The sequence below is a fragment of the Carettochelys insculpta genome, chromosome 3 (assembly GCF_033958435.1).
Source record: "Carettochelys insculpta isolate YL-2023 chromosome 3, ASM3395843v1, whole genome shotgun sequence".
Taxonomy (NCBI): Eukaryota; Metazoa; Chordata; order Testudines; family Carettochelyidae; genus Carettochelys; species Carettochelys insculpta.
In genome coordinates this window covers 169,660,539-169,685,113 of record NC_134139.1, presented here as the reverse complement: position 1 = coordinate 169,685,113, position 24,575 = coordinate 169,660,539, and the positions used below count along the sequence as shown (strand labels likewise).

Genomic DNA, 24,575 nt, shown 5'->3' with positions numbered 1-24,575 from the left:
AGTTCTCTATACTTGCCCACTAAAGGTTTGGATTGAGGATTTCTCTCTTTCTCTCTCTCTCTCTCTCTCTCTCTCCCACACACATGATTTGACCTTAATGTCTTAACAGAAAAACATCTGTAAATATGTCAGTTCAAACAAACCCAAAGAAATCCCATTCAAACAGAGCTGACCTACATAAAAATCACATTACTGTGTGTCTTGAAACTCATTAAGCTGGTCTTGAAGCACCAGCATAGGGCATGAGCTCCCAAGCCAGGGGCTCTTAAATGAGAAAAGACACAGCTCTAGCCCCTGAGAATTTTACCAAAGGAAAGAATAGCTGACACACTGCAGTTGATTTTAACTGAGTATTTGGGATGCAGGAATTCCAGAACCATTTAGATTTTAAGAGCTCAAGGTGCAGGTTTTATTGGTATAGCAGGAAACCCATGCCTTTATTCTTTTAATTTCTCTCGGTATGATCAGCAATGACAAAAGTGGGACAGAAAAAAAACCCCATCCTTGTCTTGCATTTGTAGTTATTTTTAGTATGTGTGGTCCAGCCATAATAATCACTGGTTTGTGCCAACTTTTGCTGTGCTGTACTTGAAATGATTCCCCCACTACCTATTTAGATTGCCAGGCAATTGGCTTCATTTTTGTTGAAAAGTAGTAGTGTTGTAAGCAAGACATAAGAGGGAGTTTATCTGCTCTATTCTATGCTGATTAGGCCTCAGCCGGAGTATTGTGTCCAGTTCTGGGAGCCACATTTCATGAAAGCTGTGGACAAATAGAATAGAGTCCAGAGAAGAGCAACAAAGATATGTGTATAAGAAGTGGAAACTTGGACAGATGACTAAGGAGGAGTATAAATATATGTCTGGAGAATGCTGGGGAGTAATCAGGAAAGCAAAAGCACAACTGGAACTGCAGCTAGCAAGAAATGTGAATGACAAGAAGGGTTTCTACAGGCATGTTAACAATAAGAGGATTATCAGGGAAGGTGTGGGGGATGTACTGGATGAGGGAGGTAACCTGGTGACAGAAGATGTGGGAAAGGCTGAAATACTCCGTGCTTTTTTTGCCTCAGTCTTGACGGACAAGGTCAGCTCCCAGACTAAGGCACTAGGCAAGGCAGCATGGGAGGAGGTTGGCATCTCTTGGTGGGGCAAGAACAGTTTAAGAACTATTTAGAAAAGCTAGATGCACAGAATTCCATGGGTCCAGCTTTAATGCATCCAAGGGTACTGAGGGAGTTGGCAGGTGCAATTGCAGAGCCTTTGGCTATTATCTTTGAAAACTTGTGGAGATTTGGAGAGGTCCCGAATGATTGGAAAAAGGCAAATATAGTGCATATCTTTAAAAAAGGAAAGAAGGACAATCCAGGGAATGATAGACTGGTCAGACTTACCTCAGTCCCTGGAAAAATCATGGAGGAGATCCTCAAGGAATCATTGTGAAGCACTTGGAAGAGGGGAAAGTGATCAACAGTAATCAACATGGATTTCCCAAAGACAAGTCATGCCTGACCAATCCGATTAGCTTCTATGACGAGGTCACTAGCTCTGTGGATTTTGGGAAGTCAATGAATGTGTTATACTTTGACTTTAGCAAAGTTTTTGATACTGTCTCCCACAACAGTCTTGCCCATAAGTTAAGGAAGCATGGACTGGATACATGGACTGTAAGATGGATAGAAAGCTGGCTTGACAGTTGGGCTCAACGGGGTAGTGATCAATGGCTCTATGTCTGGTTGGCGGTCAGTTTCAAGTGGAGTGGCCCAAGGATTGGTTCCAGGGCTGGTATTGTTCAACGTCTTTATTAATGTGGATAAGGGACTGGATTGCACTCTCAGGAAATGTGTGGATGACACTAAGCTGGGGGAGAGATACATACATTTACAGGGTAGGGATAGGGTACTCAGCTACCTAGAAAAATTGGAGGATTGGGCCAAAAGAAATCTGATGAGGTTCAACAAGGACAAGTGCAGAGTCCTGCACTTGGGATGGAAGAATTCCTAGCATTGTTACAGGATGGGGACCAACTGGCTAAGTAGCAGTGCAGCAGAAAAGGACCTGGGGGCATATAGTGGATGAGAGGCTGGATATGAGTCAACAGTGTGCCCTTGTAGCCAAGAAGGCTAATTACATATTGGGGTGCATTAGAAGAAGCATTTCCAGCAGATCTAGAGGAGTTATTATTCCCCTCTATTCGGCACTGGTGAGATCACATCTGGAGTATTGCATCTAGTTCTAAGCTGCCCAGTATAGAAAGTATGTGGACACATTGGAGAATGTTCAGTGAAGGGCAACAAAAATGATTAGGGGGCTGGAGCACATGTCCTATGAGGAGAAGCTGAGGGCATTGGGGTTATTTAGTTTGCAGAAGAGAAGAGTGAGTGGTGATTTTATAGCAGCCTTCAACTTCCTGAAGGGGGGCTCTAAAGAGGGTGGAGAGAGACTGTTCTCCTTACTGATGGATATCTGAACAAGGAGCAATAATCTGAAGTTACAGAGTGAGAGGTGTAGACTGGGTATTAGGAAACACTGTTTCACCAGAAGGGTAGTGAAGCACTGGAATGCTTTAGCTAGAGAGGTGGTGGAATCTCCATCCCTTAAGGTTTTTAAGTCCTGGCTTGACAAAGTCCTCACTGGGATGATTTAGTTAGGGTTGATCCTGCTTTAAGCAGGGGACTGAACTAGATGACCTCATAAGGCCCCTTCCAGCCCTAGGAGTCTATGATTCTATGAACAAAATTATTAATAGGCTATCAAATATGACCTATGAGTGAAGATTGGAAAAAATGGGCTTGCTTAATCAGGAGACGAGAACAGTGAGATTGGATATGTTCAAAGTACATAAAAGGTTGTTGCAAGGCAGAGGGAGAAAAATTGTTCTCTTAAACTTATGATTATAGGGCAAGAAGCAATGAGCTTAAATTGCAGGAAGGGTAGTTTCGACTGAACGTTAGGAAAAACTTCCTGACACGTGTTAAAGCACTAGAATAAATTGCCATCATTGGAGATTTTAAAGAACAGATTAGACAAACACCTGTCAAGGAAAGTCTAGATACTATTTGTTCATGACAGGAATGTCAGGGAATGAACTAGATGGCCTCATCAGTCCCTTCCAGTTTTATATTCTATTATTCTAAAAATAAAATCATGCAAAGGAACTTCACTGCTAGGGTCTTTGAAATCTGTTAGTTTGCTAATGAGTAGCATTAGCATGTTTAAATTCCAACTTTTGGAAATATTTATTTATATATTACCAGATCATTCTGTCCTAGGTAGATGCTATACAACTAGGGAAGGCCCACTGTGTCTTCACCAGTTGTGTTCCTTTTACACACCTTACAAAGTATTCAGGAACCTTCCTCCAGCTATTACACCCCTCAGGTTCCACCAGCACTGACAAAAAAACTCTTAGGGGGTCCTCGCTTAATCCCTGCAGGTACCCTGCCTTGTTTTTTACAGAAATATATGCACACGGAAAGCTGCAGGCTTCTCAGAAGGCCCTAGGTGACAGGCCTGTTCTCTCCTGCAGACAACCTCCCAACCTTATGAGGATTCTCACCCACAACCACAGTCTATACCACAAGAACACCAGTCCTGGAACTTTTCCTTGCAACAAAGCCCGCCGCCAGCTTTGTCCACATATCTATTCTGGAGATATCATCACTGGACCTAACCAGGTTATTCACAGAATCACGGGCACATTCTCATGTTCCTCAGCTAACATCATATATTCCGTCATGTGCCAACAATGCCCAGATGCTTTGTATATTGGACAGACTTCAAACTCTCTTAGACAAAGAGTTAGGCTGGGTCTACATGTGCCCCTTCCTTTCGAAAGGGGTGTGTTACTGAGCAGGTTCAAAAGATGCTAATGAGGCACTGCGATGAATATGCAGTGCCTCATTAGCATAACGGCAGCTATTCGAAAGTGCGGCTTTTCGAATCATGCGCTGCCTGTGGAGACTGGACCTTCTGAAAGGACCCCCCCCCAGTTTTCGAAAGCCCTTCTTCCGATAGCCAGATAGGAAGAAGGGCTTTTGAAAACTGGGGGAGGGTCCTTTCAGAAGGTCCCATCTCCATGGGCGGTGCGCGATTCAAAGAGCCGCACTTTCGAATCACCGCAGCCATCATTAGCTTCTTTCAAACCCGCTCATTAAAATGCCCCTTTCTAAAGGAAGGGGCATGTATAGACACAGAGTTAATGGGCACAAAACAGACATAGAAACACTCCTGATCCACAAACCTGTCAGCCAGCATTTTAATGGAGTGGGACATTCTTTTAATGACTTAAAAGTTTGTGTCTTACCAAAGAGGAATTTTCACAACGGCCTAGAAAGAGAGACTCTGAACTCTCTTTTATATTCAAATTTGACACATTAACACATGGTTTGAACCAGGATGGGAATTTTCTGGGTCATTATAGGGGCTCTTTTCCGTACTTGGCTTAATCTAATTCTTGACTCCCCGACCCCGTTCTGCCCCTCTATTCTCTGATTTGCTCACCTTGATAATTTTTTTTTCGGATTTGTCAACCTTGATTGCTATTTTTGGTTCTCTGTTCCTTAAATATTGAGTCTGTTCTGGTCTGGCTATGGTCTGAAGAAGTGGGTTTGTCCCACAAAAGCTCACCTAATAAATTATTTTGTTAGTCTTTAAAGTGCTACTTGACTGTTTTTTTGTTTTGATAGTCTATAGATTAGCACGGCTCCCTTTCTGTTACTGAAGGCTGAGTTGACATAAAAAGGTTTATCACTGTGGCATAAAGTCTGTTTATTTTGTCGAGAGTCTCCTGCCAGTTCACATACAAAATTGTATATATTTGGGCCCAGATATTCAGCTAGTGTAGACAGCTGCATTGAAGTCCATGGGACTTGTGCCTCTTTCCAGTCACTGATGATCTGGACCCAGTTATATAAAGTTATTAATAAGACAAGTGTTGAGATGCTCTTCTGCTCTGGGCCCATAATTTTGTACAGGAGGGTTAGAATGTGGTAGGGGGTCCAAAAACTTTTGTGTCTAGCTATGGTGGGGAGTGGGGTATTCTGAGCTAAAGCACTATGGAATTTTAGTGTATGGCTGCTTCCTGAGTCCTGCCTTAAGCTCCTAAGCAGGGGTTATGCAAGAAGTGAGTAGAGCTGGAAAGGGGACGTCAGGGATTGGACTGTGAGTCTAAGCAGTGCAACAGCTCACAGGATAGCCTGGAAAGGCTTCAAAGCTTCCTTCTCTCTGTAAGTAACAAACATGCTCACATAGTGACCCATGGCTTTATGTCACATAGGGGCTGTGTCTACACTAGCCCCAAACTTCGAAATGGCCACGCAAATGGACATTTCGAAGTTTATGAATGAAGCACTGAAATGCATATTCAGCACTTCATTAGCATGTGGGCGGCCGCGGTGCTTCGAAATTGACGTGCCTCGCCACTGCGTGGCTCATCCCAACGGGGCTCCTTTTCGAAAGGACCCCACCTACTTTGAAGTCCCCTTATTCCCATGAGCAGATGGGAATAAGGGGACTTCGAAGTAGACGGGGTCCTTTCGAAAAGGAGCCCCGTCGGGACGAGCCGCGTGGCAGCGAGCTGTGTCAATTTCAAAGCGCCGCGGCCGCCCACATACTAATGAAGCGCTGAATATGCATTTCAGCACTTCACTAGTAAACTTCAGAATGGCCATTTGCATGGCCATTTCGAAGTTTGGGGCTAGTGTAGACGTAGCCAGGCTGTGTCTACATTACCACCTTCCTTCGAAGGAAGGATGGTAATGAGGCTGTTTGGAGTTTACTAATGAATACATACACTTCATTAAGCAAATTACCACCCGCAGGAACTCCAAAGTTTAAACTTTGAAGTACCAGCACGCATCTAGCCGCGGCGCACCCACCAGTACTTCAAAGTGCCAGGGCATCTTCAAAGTCTCCTTACTCCTCGAAATTTTGGACCTTACTCCTCGAAATTTTGGATGAGCAAAGTTTTGAGGGGTAAGGGGACTTTGAAGATGCCCCGGCACTTCGAAGTACCGGTGCGTGAGCCACAGCTAGACACTTGCCAGTACTTCAAAGTTTAAAACTTTGGAGTTGCCACGGGAGGGAATTGGCTTAATGTAGTGCTGCCTGTGCAGGGCAGCACATCATTAGTAAACTCCGAACAGCCTCATTACCATCCTTCCTTTGAAGGAAGGTGGTAATGTAGGCACAGCCATATAGAAGTAAATCCCTGTTTGCAATAGCTCACCAATCAACACCAAAAGAGTGTATTTTTTCACTATTTTCATTGTTTCTTTGAAAACAGCTTAGCCATAAGGATGAAAGTAGGTCCACTGGCTAAATTTCCATTGACTTCAGTAGGGCCAGGATTCTACTGCAGGTGTACAAAACCTAAAGCTGGTGGTGTGCTGTGTATGAAGGAGTTAGCTTGGTCTGGACACAGGTCTGGAGGCCAAGAAGAACTCTTTGAACTCTATTTTTGGCTCTGATGGTAACTCCTTCCCTAACGCTGGATAAATTGGTTTCCCTGCAGCACATACAGTATAAAATTATCCACCTCACAAGAGTGTGGGGAGAGTTAACTGGTGTGTGTAGAGCTATTTAAGATGAAAAGCTTCATCTAACAAAGATCATTTTATTATTTTTATTATTAAAGTTGGTGACCTGATTTATAATTATCAGTAATTTAGGAGAACATTTATCTTGCACCATTAAAACCATTTCATTGCATGATACTTCTTTTAAGGTTAATGATTATACTAGTGTTTCTCAGCTTTTTCAGGTTGGTGATTCCTTATTGGAATTCAAACATTTTCACAGCCACTTATAAAAGTAATAGTAAAAGTGTATCAACAATCCTAATGATAACCCCATATAATGTAGTGTGTATGTATGTGTGTGTTCTGAGGGGTTGACAGAATATTTGACCTGGAAGGGTAAAGGTGGGTAGGAAGTAGGGGGTAGCAAGGTTTTCTTGGTTTTATATTGTAATAATATATTCAATAGCCCATAACTCCTCTGACTGGCTTTCATGACTCCACCTTTGATGAGAAAGGGGTTGAGCAACCATGAATTACACTATAGGAGGGCAAAGACGCACTTCGTCAGATGCATCTGATGAAGCGGGTCTTTGCCCACAAAAGCTTATGCTCCAAAATATCAGTTAGTCTATAAGGTGCCACAGGACTTCTTGTTGTTCTCGAAGATACTGACTAACACGGCTACCTCTCAGACACTAATAGGAGGATGGATCCTACTTCACTTAAAGCTGGTTGCAAAATTCCCATTGATTTTAATAAGACCAGAAGTGTCCCATAGTTCCTTTTTTCTCCCTGATTCCCTTTGGCAAGATAAGGAACATATTTCCAATATCTGTAATATATTTTTAAGATATCGCATTATGAAATTCACATTTTCCTATCTCCTTTTTGCTGCTGAAAAATGAAGATAATATTTTGTGATGCAATTTAAATATTTTAGAAGAACAAAGAAATTGTCTGGAAGAGTGAAACATCTGTCAACACTATTTTGCTGTCTACAGGATTCTGGATAGACTATAATTTCTTGCTAATTAACTGATCTAAAATAGAACCCTTTGTAACTAGTCCATCAATGATCTCACAACATTAGTGTTGCCCACATCTCGCTTTTAACTTCAATACATGCTTACAACGTGTGACCTTGATGTCTTGCTTGATTTACGTTTCTGTTCTGAGACTAACATTAATTACACTGTCAAAATAGATCTTACCATCTATGTAGATTGGTCTGCCTTCAGAGCTAGATGCTTCCAATATGGCAGCAATGATTTACACGCTGACTTGATTATTGTTATTCCTTGTATACTGTTCTTCTTCAAGTTCTAATTAGGAGATTGCTGTCTGTTAAAATGTTACTCTTTGACTTCAGCATTTTCCAAACTTAGTGGTCACATTTCCCAGTGTAATTATTTCTTTTGTTGTCGATGTATAGATTTCACAGTTAGAAGGGTATATTGAGATCGACTAGTCTGACCTTCTGCATAGTCATTTCTACATCATGCCTAATGGCTTGTAATTGATCTTAAGTACTGTAGGAACAGTAAAGCTTATGTATTGTTTCAACTGGCTTTATGTTTCAGATCAGTGCTGAGATGTCAAGCATGGATAGCTGCATCACAAGCTGTATTTAAAGTACCATTTTGTGTAAGATTTGTCCAGCAAGAGTGATTCAGTGACCGGGTCTTTCAGAAAACTTTTGTAGCTAGATAGGTAAATAGATAAACAGTAGGCCCATCTGTACTGTACACAGTGATAATGATAGTATGCCAAATCTTCAACTGGTAAAAAATGGCCTAGCTTTATTGACTTCCATCTTGGTGATTTCACTGGAGCTACACTAATTTACACCAACTGAGGATGTGGCCCCATGTTAATATTTCACCAGCCAATTCAAAACTACAGAAATCTACATGATTTGGACTCACCTGTTAACATTTCTATACAGCAGAACTTCAGACAAGACTTTTTGGCCAGACCATTACTGTTTGTGGTGCGGCTGTACCAGGGAAGAGAGATTATGGAACTGTCTTCTCTCTTCCATGTGCAAGGCATTCACAGCCAGCAGCACTTGCCCTGGACAAGCAAAGCTGGCAGACTGTAGAGAGGAATACACAGTGCAGTGGTATGTGTCAGGCTACAGCCAAACAACCAAGTTATTTTGAAATAAGAGCTGTCATTCCAAAATAACTTTGCTGTCACCTACACTATGTGCATGCTATTTTGAAATAAATTTGAAGTAGCAGATGCATTATTTCAAAATAGGTAAACCTCATTGCAAGAGGAATAGTGCCTATTTCAAAATAGGTGCTGTTAAGGTGCAAGATAGCTATTCCCTGTGGCCATGTCTACACAGCACTTCTCTTCCAGAAGGGGAATGCAAATAAACAAGAGCAAAAATGCAAATGAAGTGCTGGTTTATAAATCTCACACCTCATTTGAATAATCTCATGTGATCACGTTTCTGGATGTGGCTTTTCTGGAAACAAAGCGAGCCATATAGACAGGGTTCCTTCAGGGAAAAAAAAAACATTTTCAAAAGAACCGTTCTTCCTGAAACAAATGAGTGCTATTTCAAAATGCATATTTGTGTGTAGCAGCCCTAGCTGGAAATAGCTATTCCAGAACAGCTAATTTCAAAATAGGGCTGCAGTGTAGACGAAGTCCCAGAGAATTCCAAATGAGCTGCCATTGTGGGTTTGTCTACACTGCAATTGAGGGGGATATAACTGCATCACAACCAAACTACCTTTATTCTAGGTAGTACAAGTACCATGAACATTGCACTGTATAAGCCCATAGCATGCTGGGTATTTACAGAACTCCATGCTTCTGTGCATTGACTGATACTGACATTTGTGTTCTCTAGAGGAAAGCTAGCTTGCATACATCTACACATGGCATACAGGCACCTCTGATTGCATGTAGACATGCCCTGAGATGAAACATGTATGTAGTGCCCCACAAATAGGGCCAGTGCCTCAAAGGCACGATAGAATTCTTTGTAATTTAACAGCGCCACCAAAACACTTGACCGGGTTCCATGGCCAACAAGTCCTTCCAGGGCTGCAGCTAGCCGCTCCCTTAAAGGGCCCTTCCCTCCACAAGCTGAGTGCTACCCAGCTGTATCCAGCCTGGCAGAGCCCACACGTGCTCCAGCATGGAGGCACAGCAGCATGTTGGAACAAAGTCTGGACACAGTATATGAAGCAAGCAGGAGGGTTTATTACACACAGCTGGTGGGGTGTCAACTCACGCCTTAGGCTCAGTGATCACCATCAGAGAACGGGTTACAATCAATTATATAGATTATTGATGAGTGAGGGGAAAACTATGGCATGAGTGTTACCTAAGCCTGGATAGGCCCTAGAAGCAAGACGACATAAGCACAATAAGCCAATAAGCTAAAAAGGTTACAGAGTATCCCTGCCCATTTCTTATAGAACATTTTATCTCTCATACAGGTGTTTTCCCTAACAAGTTGTCAAACAAAACAGATAGACAGGAACATATTTATGTCAGATAGGATGGATGATGTGTCTACAAGGGTAATGATGGTGCCTCCACACTGGCACATTCAAGGGTGCTTATCTAGAGGATTGAAGCAAAAGCCATTAACAGCATAAAGCAATAATATATTTGCTTTGAGTATGAGCCTGGGATGGTGGAGGAGAAAATACCGTAACTCGGTTCTCACGTGCAGGGCCTCTCTTTGGAATGTGGTTGCTGAGGCAACTATCCCTCCCTTCAGACCCCAAGGTCCTGCCTGAGCTGGGATGACCTTCCTTGGGTCTTATGAGTGAAATGAAGGAGGGGGGGCCCTGCGAGGTATCTCTCCAGTCGTGTTAACTGGGTTTCTGTAATATAGGCTTATAGGCCTGCTCCAGACTTTAGGAATTGAATGGGGGGTCTTTAGCACAAACCATTGCCTGCCTCAGGAATTTTCACCCTACAAGCAGGTCCTGCAGGAGGACACGCTTATCATGGAGACCCTGCTGTCAGTGCTCTGCACTGTTGCCACAGCCTCCGCACATCTACTTAGGTGGCTGAGCAGCCCCCGTGGGGCCCCATACCCAGGACACCATGGGACTTCCCCACCCTTAGGTACCCCAGAGCCTCTGGAGCCACCCCAGCAGCACCGACTGATGGGAGCACCTGGTGCTGGAGGAGTGGAATGACGAATGGTGGCTGTGGAGCCTTCTGCATGTCGAGGCAGATGTTCAACGGCATCTCTCACTGGCTCGCCACCACACTCCGGCACCAGGACACCTACCTGTGGCCAGCGCACACCCTGGAGAAGGAGATCTTGATCACCATCTGGAAATTGGCCACCCCGGACTCCCACTGCTCCATGGGACAACAGTTCGGGGTGGGCAAGGTTACCACTGGGGCTGTACTCAAGGAGGTAAGTCAGCTCTGGGTCATGTGCCCCCACGGGAGGGTGGGGAGGCCTGGGGGAGAGGAACCCCTGGCTGCAGGAGCCAGGTGGGCAGGGGGCAGGCAGGTCGGGGGCAGGCCGGGGTGGTGGGCTGCAAGCCCTGTCAGCCCCGGAATCCCCTGACCCCCTGAGTGCGGGGTCCCCAGTGAGGCAGGGAGGGGGCAGGGAGCACCAGTAGATAAAGCTGCCAGTGGAGCTCTGTGGGGGGGAGGGGCAGCAGCAGGCTCCACAGGGGGGTGGCAGCAGGCTCTGCAGGGAGATCACCGGGGGGGCCAAGAGGCAGGCCACACTGGGCGCTTGCACCTGGAGCATGGTGCCAATGCCCTCCAGGGTGGTCAGAAACCTCTCCTATGCCACTGTCCGCTAGTCCAGGTTGGCCTCTCCAAGCTGCAGGTGCCGCTCAGCCACCTAAGCCTGGCGGTGGCTGACTGAGTCCTCCTCTGCCTGCCAGGGGACTCTCTGACCATGGTCCTGACTGCGCACTGTGTGGGGTGGGGCCTGGCCACCCTCAACATTAGCTGTGGGGGCTCTCAGGGACCAGAAATAAACTATGCCAGAATAGCTGATTTCAAAACAGCCCCTATTCCCTGTCTACCCAGCCCCTATTCTCAATCTATTTCCGAAATATCTCTTCCTATTTTGGAATACGTGCTATTCCTCATACAGTGAGGTTTATCGAATTCGAAATAAGCTGTCTGCTGTTTCAAATTTATTTAAAAAATAATTGTGTTGTGTAGATGCTCACAAAGTTATTTCAAAATAATGGTTGTTATTTTGAATTATCTGTGCTGTGTAGACATACACAGCTAGCCAATCTGATTAGTTTTGGAGAAAAGTAAAACGCTATATTAAAAAAAATAATTTTGTTCAAAATATATTTCTTTAATTTCCAATAGAATTTGTTTTTCCAAAGAATTTGATTGTGAGTGTACAATATCCAATTCTGTCCTTGAAGTAAAATGCCCAGAAGTCTTTAGAAAGGGAAGAGTTCTGGATTCTGGGGCACTCTGATCCTAGGATGAGGATGAAAAGAGCAAAATGCAGAAGTAGGCTCTCTCGCAGGAAATGGCTGAGGGACCAAACAACACACAAGGAAGGTGGAAGAGTCAGTAGAGAACAAGGATATAATCTGGGATCCTAATTTGCCACCATTTTGTGTAGTCACTTACCCTTGTCCAATATAAATACAAAGTGACTCTGAAACACTACCATTCTGATTTGGTTGCATTTTGCATTCACTTGCACACAAGCAGTTGCGGCAGAATTAACTCTCCTGTAGGCAGGGCTATTAGATGTTGTGGGGTCCCTGTGAGTTTGTGAATCTGAAGGGAGGGAGTGGGACTCGGGTTAGGACAGGGGCCAGGAATGGGACAGAGGTTTGGAGTTCAGGTGAGAGTGCAGGGTCTAGGAGGGAATTTTGGAGTTTAAGTGCAGGAGGGAGCTCTTGCCTGGGGCAGGGGATTGAGGTCCAGGAGGAAGTGCAGGGTGTAGGGTCTAGCTGGGAGGTACTTACCCTGACTGGCTCTTCCTCCGTGGCACACTGGGGCTTTCTGCTGCTCTGCTCCCGAGGTGGCCTGCATGTCCGGCTCTTAGGCAGAGTGTTTAGGCTGCTCTGATTGGTGCATGCAGCCCATGCCTTCAAGAGCCTCCCCTGTAGCTCCCAGAGATCATGGTTCTCAGCCAATGGGAGCTGCATAGTCAGTCTTGGGGACAGGGCAGTATGCAAAGATTCCCTGAATGCCCCTCATCTAGGTGCCAGTGCTTGCAGCTGCAGGCACACAGGGGAGGCACTGAGGCTCAGGGACCAGTGTCCAGCCTGCAGCACAGAGATTTGTCCTGGACTGAATAAAAAGAGTCCAGCCTGCAGGCCTGAAGGTCTCCCACTAGCCCAAGGCACTAGGCTGCAGCCCCCTAAAGCTGGAGTTAATAAGTCCCTGAATACAATTTATTTCACAAGGCCCAAATGGTGTATATTCTCCTGTCTTGTGTCTTAAATAGCATTCATAAATTACAGTTTTCCCTACAATTTAACTTTCTTTTGGCCCAACTTGAATGACTTTAATGTACCTTTTGCTATCTGATAAGCTTGATTTTAAATAATTTCATGCATTAATTAAATTGGGTGGCAATGAATGGGCACTGTAGCAGTCATCTGGAGAGAAGTGCAAAATGTATTTCCCTTTATTCAGATCATGAAAAAGTCCTACACGCTGAAATATTGTTTTGTTTGAGATATTTCAGGATCCTCCAGGTTGCCTGTGGCTGTCCTTTTAGTGGTGATGTCCTTTCCTTGTGGAGCCCTTCCCTACTAATCAATGTCAGGTAGCGGGGAGGGTCACAGCAAGGTGAGGTATTTTTCTTTGTGGTACATACTGAACACATAATCCTTCTGCATGGAAGAGAGAGACTAAGCTCAAGACTGAAAACGTCAGTTATGGACATTACAGTACTACTAGTCAATACGGCTAGCCCCAGGAAGTTGTGTTAACTTTTATGTTAATTTATGTTAACTTTTGCCTATTCCTTCAGTTGATCCATTTTGTTTAAAGAGACAATTGCACTATATGCCTTATATATAAATATTTCTAAATCATCTCTTTATTATTGAGCACAGAAAAGTATTCATAATAAAGGGAAGGAAAGAAACCTCTGGCTAGATTGCATTCTACTACTAGCCCTTATAAAACTGCCAGAAAAATGTTGTCTATGTAAAATTGCAATGAATCTATGTGATGCTATCATGATCTCTGAAAGTAGTTTTCCATAATCATGGAAAACCAAATTGTGGAATTGATTGGCAACATGCTTATTAAATATAAACAACAAGCTTCAGACACACTCTGTTTAAAGAAAGGACTTTTATACTTCAAATGGAACATGGACTTCTAGGAAATTCCTCAGAGGGGTCATCCTTAGATCAGCAAATAAAATCATTTAAGTGCTCAAGATATCATAACTCAAAAGCTTCCATTGTGCTTTGCAGTCAATGGTCCTTTAATGTTCATTTTTCTTCGTTTCAAATTTTATATATATATATATATATATATATATATTTGCAACAGCAAGTACTTTAAAAAAAGTTCCATTGTCCTGCTGCGTGTGAAAGCATTTCTAACAGAGCAAGGCATTTGGCAGGTGGCCAATTTCAGCGATATAAATACATTTGATTATAAGAAGTCTCGTAATGATCGGAAGATCACATAATGAATTTATGATTCTGTACATTTGGGTCCACATTTTGTCACACCCTTAAACTGGCTGGCACAAGGAGTTTTTGCACCCTGGTGGAGCAAGGAAGTGCCAAGGTAGCGCTAGCCTCACCTTCCTTCTGCAGTAGCCAAGAGAACAAGCACCTGCAGCAGCAGCAGCTCAGTGGTCTTGCTCCTTTGAAACACTGGGGCACGTTGTATCTTCCTGAAGCAAGATGTCCCCTGGAGAACCTACTGAGGGAGTGTGCCTCTGCACTATCTCCAGTAGAGACCTGTGCTTCTAACATAGTAACTATGTCCATTATGAATGAAGCATGTTACTTTGGTAATCTTGTGTGCTTTCCTATCTTTTCCCGTGTGTAGCAAGGGGAAAATATTCCTTTTAATGCTAGTATACGTTTGTAAATTCATATCTCTTTCAGCCTTTATCTTTGTCTGTCTGTGACACCTGTATCTGGTGAAATGGGTCTTTGCCCATGAAAGCTTATGCTCCAACAAATCTGTTAGTATATAAAGTGCCACAGGACTTCTAGTTGGTTTTGAAGATATAGACTAACACGGCTACCGCTCTGATACTTGTCAGCCTGGATAATGGCATTTTCCTCTTCAGTTATGTTTAATGGTTTTATTGATTCATAAGAAAAAAACGGTGGTCACATCTTGCAAAAGCATGACAACTATGGCTGAATTAGTCAAAGTGTGCTACCTGTGTGAGTCTGTATCTTCACAAAACAACCCAGCAGTCCTGTAGTACTTAGGTGATGAGCTTTTGTGGGATAGACCGACTTCTTCAGATCTGGAAATCTGGCGGGTCCGGAGATCTGAAAACCCTCAGGCAACTTCCTTAAGTTATTAGACACTTGCAGTAAGTAATTTTCTTCTCCCTTTTCCCCCTCCCTTCATCACCCCTCCATGTGTCCAATGTAGCTGATTCATCAGTTTTCATTCAATTTTTGATCTCTTTCTGTTAAATTCTCATTGTGTCAGTTTACTTTTATCAGAATTTCCAGATCAGAACAAGCGGGTCTGTCCCACGAAAGCTCCTCACCCAATAAATCATTCTGTTAGTTTTTAAAGTGCTGTGGGACTGGTTTTTTGTTATGTGGCTGAATTAGAACTCCTGAATGCACCTGGAAAGTGACCTCATGAAATTTAATGTCTGATACAGAATACCAAGTCTCACCTTCTGCCTTTGGTCTTTAAATCTCCTGATCCACTTCCTAGGCCTACTTTTTGTGGAATAACCTCAGTCTGAAGAGCATTTCATATCTAGTACAAAATGTATTTGCACTGAAAAAAATTGGTTAGACTGAGTAACTTTATTATTTCTACAACTGTTTGTACAACACTTAGAAAATTCAGCCAAATGCAGCTAGGTGTAAGGGGAAAAATCTGCTCTGAGTTATATCAGTTACACCTGGAAGTGCCTTTCATTGAAGAGAGAAATCAGTAGAATTACTTTAGATTACACCAACTGTGTCCCATCTGACGCCTAAGCTCTAAGCTCTCTGGGGCAGAGATTGTCTTCTATACAATGTGTCTGTACTTGGCATACTGATTTCTAATTATACTTCATAAGAAATATCATAATGTGAATACTATTGAGAGTTAAATATAGTTCAGAACATGTATCATTCATGGCCATTTTGGGGCTAAACCCAGTAGCATAAAGAGTTATGTATACTATAGATGATACGATAAGCAATGACACAGTGTGTCAGTTTTGTATTGAGTGGGCATGCAAACCACATTTAACTTGCACAATAATGCTATGTCCAGATAGCAGACTTTTTCCAGGAGATCAGCGGTCTCCCAGAAGAGGTCTGCTGCCTCAGCAGCATTCTGTTGCCATCCCTGTAAAGCTCATAAAGAAGAGATGGCTCTACAGAGGGGTTTTTTCCAAAATATGCTGCCATGTAGTGAGACCAAATTTCAGAAAATCCCCTCCCAACAGGAAAGCAGGAAAAGATTTGTGAATCTTTTCCCAGCATTATCCCCACAGTGTAGCCTAAGCAGCAAAATCAACTATTAGGAATTGACTTGGAGGGGGTTGTAACTGCTTAAATTGTACTAAATGTGGCACCTACAAAAAGTGAATGTTCCTTTTGTTTTTCTTACTCATAAAATGCCAGTTTTATGCACCTTGTGATACCAATTCCTTTCTTTTGAGCAATTTACTCCAACTTTATATCATCTTTTAATTTAACCCACCATGAATCAACATAGAATCATTTTATTGTCCTGACATAAATTTACCTAAAAATGTATTTCCTAATAAGAAAACATAAGAGAATGGCTTGTGTATGTTTGTATTAATGATGGGCAAGTATATAAACAGTCCAAGCTGTTATTCAAAGGAACCTGTAAGACATCCCTATAATTTAGCATAAGGGGGGATTTTGTTTATGTATGTGTGCACTCCATTTCGTTTTCTTGCGATGATCAGTAACTAACCAATGAAGACAAGTTTTAAATTTTTGTTCCATAAGAAATGTTTCTCCTGTTCATAAAAAGAAAATTCTTGATGTGACCCACATATGTATAGGAAAGCCAAGTTTCAACCTCTTTCATCCATGTCCTTTACATGTTCAGGTTAAAACAATCACATAATATGTCTTGACTATTGTTGCCAACTCAGTTTTCTCTTTAGCTACATCTACACTAGTGAGTTTTGTTGACAAAACTCAGAGAGCACTTTTGTCAACAGCCTTCTGCCTCTCCCCCCATGAGGCAGAATGCTTTTGTCGACAGAATCTATTGACAAAAAAGTAATATGGATGCTCCAAGGGGCCCTCTGTCGACAGACAGGGCTTCTAGGTCACTGGGCAGCCCAGTCTGCTGTGCTTCCAGTTGGTCATTCTGTTGAGAGAGCGGCCAGGCAGTCTGGCCACTTCTGTCACGGGTAACTTCTGTCAACAGATCACTGTAGTGTAGACGTAGCCAGAGTGCTTCAGTGCTGCTGCAGATGTTACAGATCAATTGTCAGTGTGGAAGCAATCTCTCATTTTTACTTTGTGTGTGTGCCTTTGAGTGCAGCCGCAAAACTGTGCACAGTGTATTGAAAATGGCCAGCAATTAAACACCAAAGTCATTCACCCAGAACAGGGAAATAAAAAACTCCCACCAAATTTTGCAAGTTCCACAGTAGGTTGAGCTTTTTCTCTCTTATTCAGCAATGCTGTTGTATGATGAAAATAAGCTTGTACATGAAAGCTCAGTGAATGCATTTCCCAGCTACTTTGGGCATGCTTATGCTCAATTGGCACCATGTATTCTGAGGCTGCTCCAAGCCTCCTCACAGGATATATGTATTGTTCCACTGAAGGCAAAATGCAGTAGGATTTAAGACCTAATAGAACATAAAGGCTATGTCTACACTAGCCCCCAACCTTTTGAAAGGAAGATGCTAGTGAGACACTTTGGGGTATGCTAATGATGCATTGTAATGAAAGTGTAGTGCCTCATCAGCATAATTGTGGCTGCAGCACTTCGAAAGTGCTGCTTTCGATTGCATGCGGCTTGTCTACACGGGATCCTTAAAGGACCCCCTCATGCTTTGAAGTCCCCTTTTTCCTATAACCAAGTAGGAAAAAGAGGATTTCAAAGTGTGCAGGGTCCTTTCAAAAAGGACTTCATGTAGATGAGCTGCGTGTGATTGAAAGTGGCACTTTCAAAGTGCCATGGTCACCATTATGCTAATGAGGTGCTGCATATTCATTGCATCACCTCATTAGCATATCCTGAAGTGTCTCTTTTGCATCACCCTTTTGAAGGGAGGGAGGGCTACTGTAGGCATAGCCAAAATTAAAAATGGTTTGGGGAAAAACAGAGGTGAGGAGAGAGAAAAAAACTGGGATTGCTTATTTTAGGGGGCATGATACAAGTTTACAAAATAATGAACGGTAAAGCACAGGTAGATTGAGATGATCTGTTCTCTTTATCTCTGAACACGAGAACAAGGGGGAGTTGAATGAAATTAAAAGATGATAAATTCAAAATTGAGAAAAAGATTTTTTTTCACCCACTATGCAATTAGACTGGAACTCATTGACACTGGGAAACATAGAGGCCAGAAACTTGACAGGATTTGGACAGAAGACTATCCAGAGACATAATAGGTAATGCTGTCAAAAATTTGGAAGGATTACCAACTTTCAGGCTTAGGGTTTTAAGCCAACCTGTAAATATTGGAGATCAAGATGAGGGCTAATGTAAGGCACCAGTGCCACCTCTGCCTACGCCAGGATTCTTTTCCCCTATTAGAATATCTCTCATCTTCTATGCTCAAACATTTGAGGGTTTTTTCAGGAAGGGTTTTCTTCCAAGAGAACCCAGTCTACACGGCTGTTTTTGCTTCTGGAAAAGGCTCTTCTGGAAGAAAGATCGTGCGAGAGTATGCAAATGAGGTGTGAGATATGTAAATCCACACCTAATTTGAATTTTTGCTCTCACTCATTAGCATGCCCCTTCTGGCATGAGTTCATTCTGAGTCCTGCTCACCTAATTCATACAAATACCCATTGACTTCGCTGGAAGTACTTGAGTGATTAAACCACTGGGATTGTCCCTTTAATCTTTCTGCATAGATCAGCCCCGTTCCCACCACAGCCATGATTTTAACAATGTTTCTTAGTGCCTCAAAGCTTCTAGTTCTCTCTGGCACTAAAGCAGCCCTTACAGAACACACTGTTCAGGTCTGGTCTGACCAGCTGTATGGTCATGGATTTTAACTTCTTTGCCCAGTTATCTGAGCTTTGTGTCTGCAGCCTGGAAATTCCCTACACATTTTTGCTGTCATGTCTCACTATAAATATATGTTAAGGTTGTTTATCTGCTTTGATTTTTTTCATTATTATGTTTTTCCTGGTTTCTCCCTTTCATTGTATAGGTGGGGGTGAAGCGGGAGATAATTTAGAATGCAAATGCTTTCCAGCGTAATGCAGATATAAGTAATAAAGTGTATTTGTCAGTCAACTACAAAGCAGAAGGACAAAACCAATATTGAGTTCATATTAGTAACTCCTAAATCTTATTTTAAAAAGTAATATTCAAACAAGAACCACATTAATTCTTCCAAGAGAGGACCTTTAGAAAAGCTAGAGAGAAATTAAGCTAACTGTGGAGGAGTGCTGAGCATGTTCAACATTTACATTTGTTAGGCAGAAATAGGACCTATTGCCTGAGTATTAGGATGCTCTCGAGGTTTCACTGTCACATTCACCATGTGCTGCATTGTTCCCTCTGTTTTTGGGGATGAAGACAGTTGAAGAAATACACAATAATAGATGATAGTGCATATAACCTGTCCCAGGTTAATTTCCTTATTTAGATTTCACCCACGTAGTTTCATCCCAGTAGCCCTATTTCTAATGCTTTGCAGCACCATGCTCGTCTGCCTCTGCCCTTCCCAGCAGCATCATTAATTTGAGCCATCGCTTTAAGCTTTGCAGACACAATCACAATTTCCAAATATTGTGTTAATCTCCATCGCTGTGCGATAAGTCTGATCTGAAAAGTAGCATTCTCACTTGGCATTTGAAAAGTGTTTTTTGTTTTCTTTTCATCTTCTCAACCAATACTTTTAAATCTGCTAAGACATAAGTTTGATGGTGGAGCAGCACAACAATGCTTTAAGAAAATGCATCATCTCTCAGACTCGGAAGACTGTCTCTTCATTCTCATTTTCCCTTTTTTTAAAAAGCTGTTCTTGCTATAATTCTAATCTTTAGGAATAATTGTCCTAAGATATGTCTACACTTGCATTCCTCTTTTAAAAGAGGAATGCAAATGAGGGAAATCAGAAATGCAGATGCAGCACTGATTTACATATCTCATGCTTCACTTGCATAATCTCTTTTCAGAAGAGATTCTTTCAAAACAAAAAAGCAGTGTAAATGGGGCTTTTTTGAAAACAAACCCCATCTTTAAAAGACCCCTTCTTCCTGAAATATTAATGCAAATGTAGACTTAGTCCTAGAGTACATAGGTAAGGATGGTTTAAGGGAAATTGATGAGACAGGTATTCCATTGTTTTAAGACAAGGGAAATTTTCATAGACGATTCAAATTATAAATCAAGATATTCATAATTGTTTATTAAAGAGAAAAGTAGATTTAATAGGCCTTATCTACACATGCAAGTTATACTGCTCACTATATTTGTATAGTTAAAGTAGTATGATTCTGCTAGTGTGGGAAAATGTTATCAGTATAAAGAGGGTGAAGCTATTTCACTATGGGAAGGGACTAAGTTATACTGGTATAAGACACGATTGTATCAATACCATTGGATCAACCCTAGGAGTTGTACTGGCTTATTTTAGTAACAAATCACTTGTCTAACAAAACAGCTATGCTGTGCAAACTAGAGAATGGCCCTGGTGTTAATGTAGCCCCTTCTGAGTCAGGTGGGTTTGCATTTTAAAATTCAGATTGTTTATGACATGATAAGAATCACCAAATAAACATGTAATTTAGTTCACCCTTTTCTACTGCTCTCCAAGCTGGGTTTTTGTTTTGCTTTGTTTTGTCTGTTTTTGTTCCCTGAAATGCCAAAAAGGCAAGAGATTTCTTCTGGTCAGGATTCTGCCTTTTGTAGCACTAGATGCACTTAAATGAATGCACCTGATGCTTTGTCAAACTCTGCTTTGGAATGGGATTAGCATCAAACAGGAAACAAACATGATTCATACTGTGGAATCTAGTTCATTGTCCTGCTGATATGTAGCCTGTTCTTTCTACATCATTTTAGTACTATTTTTTTTAGATCTGCGCTTTTGCTGGTTCTCTTTCAAAACAGTACGCTTCAATATATATTCCCTGCATTTAAAATATACTATGAATTAAGGATAAAATGTCACTGTGAATCAAAGTATTTTGTCTCTCTTGATTTTAAAGGAAATGTGGGGCCTTTGGATTTTGGAAACATGTAGATGTACAGAATTTACTGCTTTACTAAGATTTGTATCTTGGTTTTAATCGATATATATATGAGATATATATAATTTTTTTCCTGTATAAGTAGTCAAATTACTGTCAGGTAGTAATCTATATTCAACAGTAAACCTAAAATTAGCATTAAAATGTAAAAATGTAATGTGTTGCTCCTCAGTGGAAGAGTCTGTCGAAGAATTTCTTGTTTCAATATATTGCCGTCACTTTCTGAAATCCCCACTCTATCAGTGAAGAGTGCCCAGTTCAAATGATTACATGAGGTGAAAAAAATCATCCCTCATCCCTGTTATCCGTTTTATTCCAAGTAGAATCAACCCTACGGGTACTAACGTGCACAAATCTGAACATTGCTCTCGGTACTTACACTTGCACACAAATCCGTGCTAACTCCTTTCATTTTCACAGCAATCAAGCATTTTCATTTTAGTATGAGGAGCATTTTCAATCCTTGCTTCCTGGATGAAATAAACTAAACCTGTTGCTATGGATACCCATCCTTCTAAGAGAAAGTGTGTGTGCTGATAGTGAGCTTCGCAGATGAATGCTACTTTTTAATGGTCTTTGGTTTTTAATTAGCACAGTCTACCTTTTACATTTTCCTCCAATAAAGCACAATATTGCCATTAACAAATTAATCCTGTTTTTTTTTTATTCTTTCTGTAGCTGTAACTTATACAAGTTACAAAAAAACGCCACCACCGGTACCCCCACGTACCACTTCCAAGCCACTCATCTCAATTACAGCACAGAGCAGCACAGAATCCACCCAGGATGCATATCATGATAGCCGGACTCAGAGGATTACCCCATGGCCTCAAGATGGTCGAGGGATGTACAACTCTACAGACAGTTTGGACAGTAATAAGGCTATGAATCTTGCCCTGGAAAGTGCTGCTGCCCAGCGCCATTCATCTGAGAGTCAAATCACTTCAGTACGAACCAGTGACAAGGCCATTTTAGTGACAAAAGCTGAGGAGTTTCTTAAGAGTCGACGGTCCTCCATAGGGATTCAGGTAGCCTATCATTAACATCTGTTCTGTGATGAATTGCTCGCCTTGATTCTGTAAATAGCACAGAATGAGTCATTCAGCTTCACTGGCTCTAATAACCTAACAACCAACCCCGGCTGCTTTAGCATTAGTTGTAATTCGCATCATGGCAAAGTGGCTTTGCAGAAACCTGGAAGTGAAGTGAATGAACAAATCTCTAGGGAGGTTACCTGTCATTAACACTTGATATGAAAATTATATTGAAGATCTGCAGGTGAACAGCATGCTCGTCTCCTTCACTCAGTGAATTCAAAGTCCTTTTTATAGAACGGTGTCAGCTCGAAAATCCTTGACTACGTTGTTTCATTATCTTTCCTTTTTGACCTTGGACAATGGCTAGTGATGCTGGGTCTGTGGCTGCTGTTTGTTTGTCTGGATGGTGGTTTGGTTTTGGGTTTTTTTATTACAGGTTCAACCTCTTAAATCCAGTATTCTCTCATCTGACAACATCTGTGGTCCAGCTTGACCATGGATGTTGCAGGACCAGAGAGTCCTGGGCCTGGGGCAGGACCTGCATCAGCAGGGCAGGAGCTGGAGCATAGCAGTGGCTGGCAGCCTGGCCCTCTGCCATCCCTTCTGCAGCACAGAGGGTGGGCAGGGAGTAGAGTCCCCTCTAGAGTGTGGGACTGGGGTCAGCCCATCCATGCCCCTTCTGGAGCCCCTGCAGAATCCCCATAGGAGGAGAAAGAGGGAAGCTGGGGAGCAGAAGCAACCAGACCCCAGTGGCTGGAGAGACAGTGGTAAGCACTGGGGCCCCGGGGGTTGGGAAACCGGTCGGGAAGCAGCAGACCTGGGAAGCTGGGGAGCCGGCAGGAAGCCAGCCAGGGAACTGTGGACTGGGAAGCCAGGGGCTGGGGAGCTGCCAGAGAACTGCCAGCAGGAGGAGGTGAAGGGAGCCAGCTGGGAAGCCATGGGCTCAAACCAGCCAAGGAACCGCGAAGCCAGGGAGCCAGTGGGAAGTCTGGAAAGTGGCTGGGGCTCAGGGACAGGAGGGGAGCCCTGAGGGCATTGACCACCCCTTGTCTGGCAAAATCCCTTGTCTGGAACTGCTCAGGTCCCAAGGGTGCTGGACAAGGGAGGTGCAACCTGTATTATTGTTTTAGAATAACTTCAATTCACCAAAAGAAAAGTGGAACTGGGACTTTTGTTGGGGATAAGTAAATTAAAAATATGTAGAAACAGATGAGAAATTGTAATCTGGAGAGTAATTATGTAGAATTAATAAGGTAGTCCTTTAAGTAAATTTGTTCAGCACAAAAATATTTATTAGGGGTTACAAAATGTCTGTTGTTCTATTGAACATACTGTCATGCTATGTAGTTTCATGTGAATGAAATATGATCTAAAATGCAAATTTTAAATAATTTCTTCTGCTGACTGGCAGACACTGGAAAATGGTTGTCATTTAAATCCCCATGACATATTGATTATTAATAAATATACTGCAGGTTACCCTGCAATCAGTTCAGGATCTCTTCAGGACAGAGGAGGAGGTGACTAGGCTATATGTGCAAGCACTTAGACATACACTTAACTGTAAGGATCCAGATGTCCCCATTGACTCTAGTGGGACTGCTCATCTGTTTAAATTCCTCTGCCTTTCCTTACACCCAAAGGAATTACCATATGGCAGTAACAATACAACTCTGAGGACAGTCCTACTGCAGCATCATTCCAGGGGGCAGTGCAATGGAATCTACTATAGCAGGGTTTCTGAGTGGATGACCTATTGTTCCTATTAAGTGGATCTACTGTTCTCTTTATACAGCAGTTCTTCCATTGCCAATAAGCTTAAATATGTTCCCAAAAATACCTACTGATGGTGCATGTCTCTCCTAAGATGCAAAACTTTGAAAAATTGCATAACAGTATGAAAACATGTCAGTGTTTCATGGCTCAGGTGTTGAAGCTATGAGAAGGCACAAGATTTAGGTGATGCAGTGTAAAAGTTCTCTGCTACAGCTGGTTATATGAAAGAGTAAAATCCAATTTGACATTAGCAGGAAGATACTCAGGTATTACTCTTCCACTGCTGTAGTAAGGAATTGACTCTTGCCATTATCCACTGCTTCCTAAGAGGTTGTTCAAAATAAGGGCTTAGCTAACAATGATGGAGAGCTAAAAAGTTCAGTGAGTAATTTTGGTGCCTTTCAATCTTGAACCCAAAATTCACTGTTCAAACACATATGGTATGTATACTTGTTCTTATCACTTCTTTCCAGTAGCTGCAACCAAAGGTATATAACAATAGTAGTGCTTCCCTCAACTCTTGTATCTTAGCAGTTAATTCAGAAGCTTTGGCTACATCATTCAACCAGTCTCTTACTACAGGTGATAATCAATCCTTTTAGTAGGACTGTGATTCTTCTTGGTATGCAGTATGTTTGCTAAGGTGTGCTTATAATCCCT

The 24,575-nt window shown here is 42.3% G+C and overlaps 1 protein-coding gene across 2 annotated transcripts in view; it reads left to right on the top strand.

Moving 5' to 3' along the window:
• Positions 1–24,575, top strand: part of DLGAP2 (DLG associated protein 2) — a 547,630-nt gene that overhangs the window by 488,954 nt on the left and 34,101 nt on the right. For both annotated transcript variants that reach the window (XM_074988921.1, XM_074988920.1), the window contains exon 9: positions 21,781–22,130. In XM_074988921.1, coding sequence (XP_074845022.1) covers positions 21,781–22,130 — 350 coding nt within the window. The remainder of the gene's footprint in view (positions 1–21,780; positions 22,131–24,575) is intronic.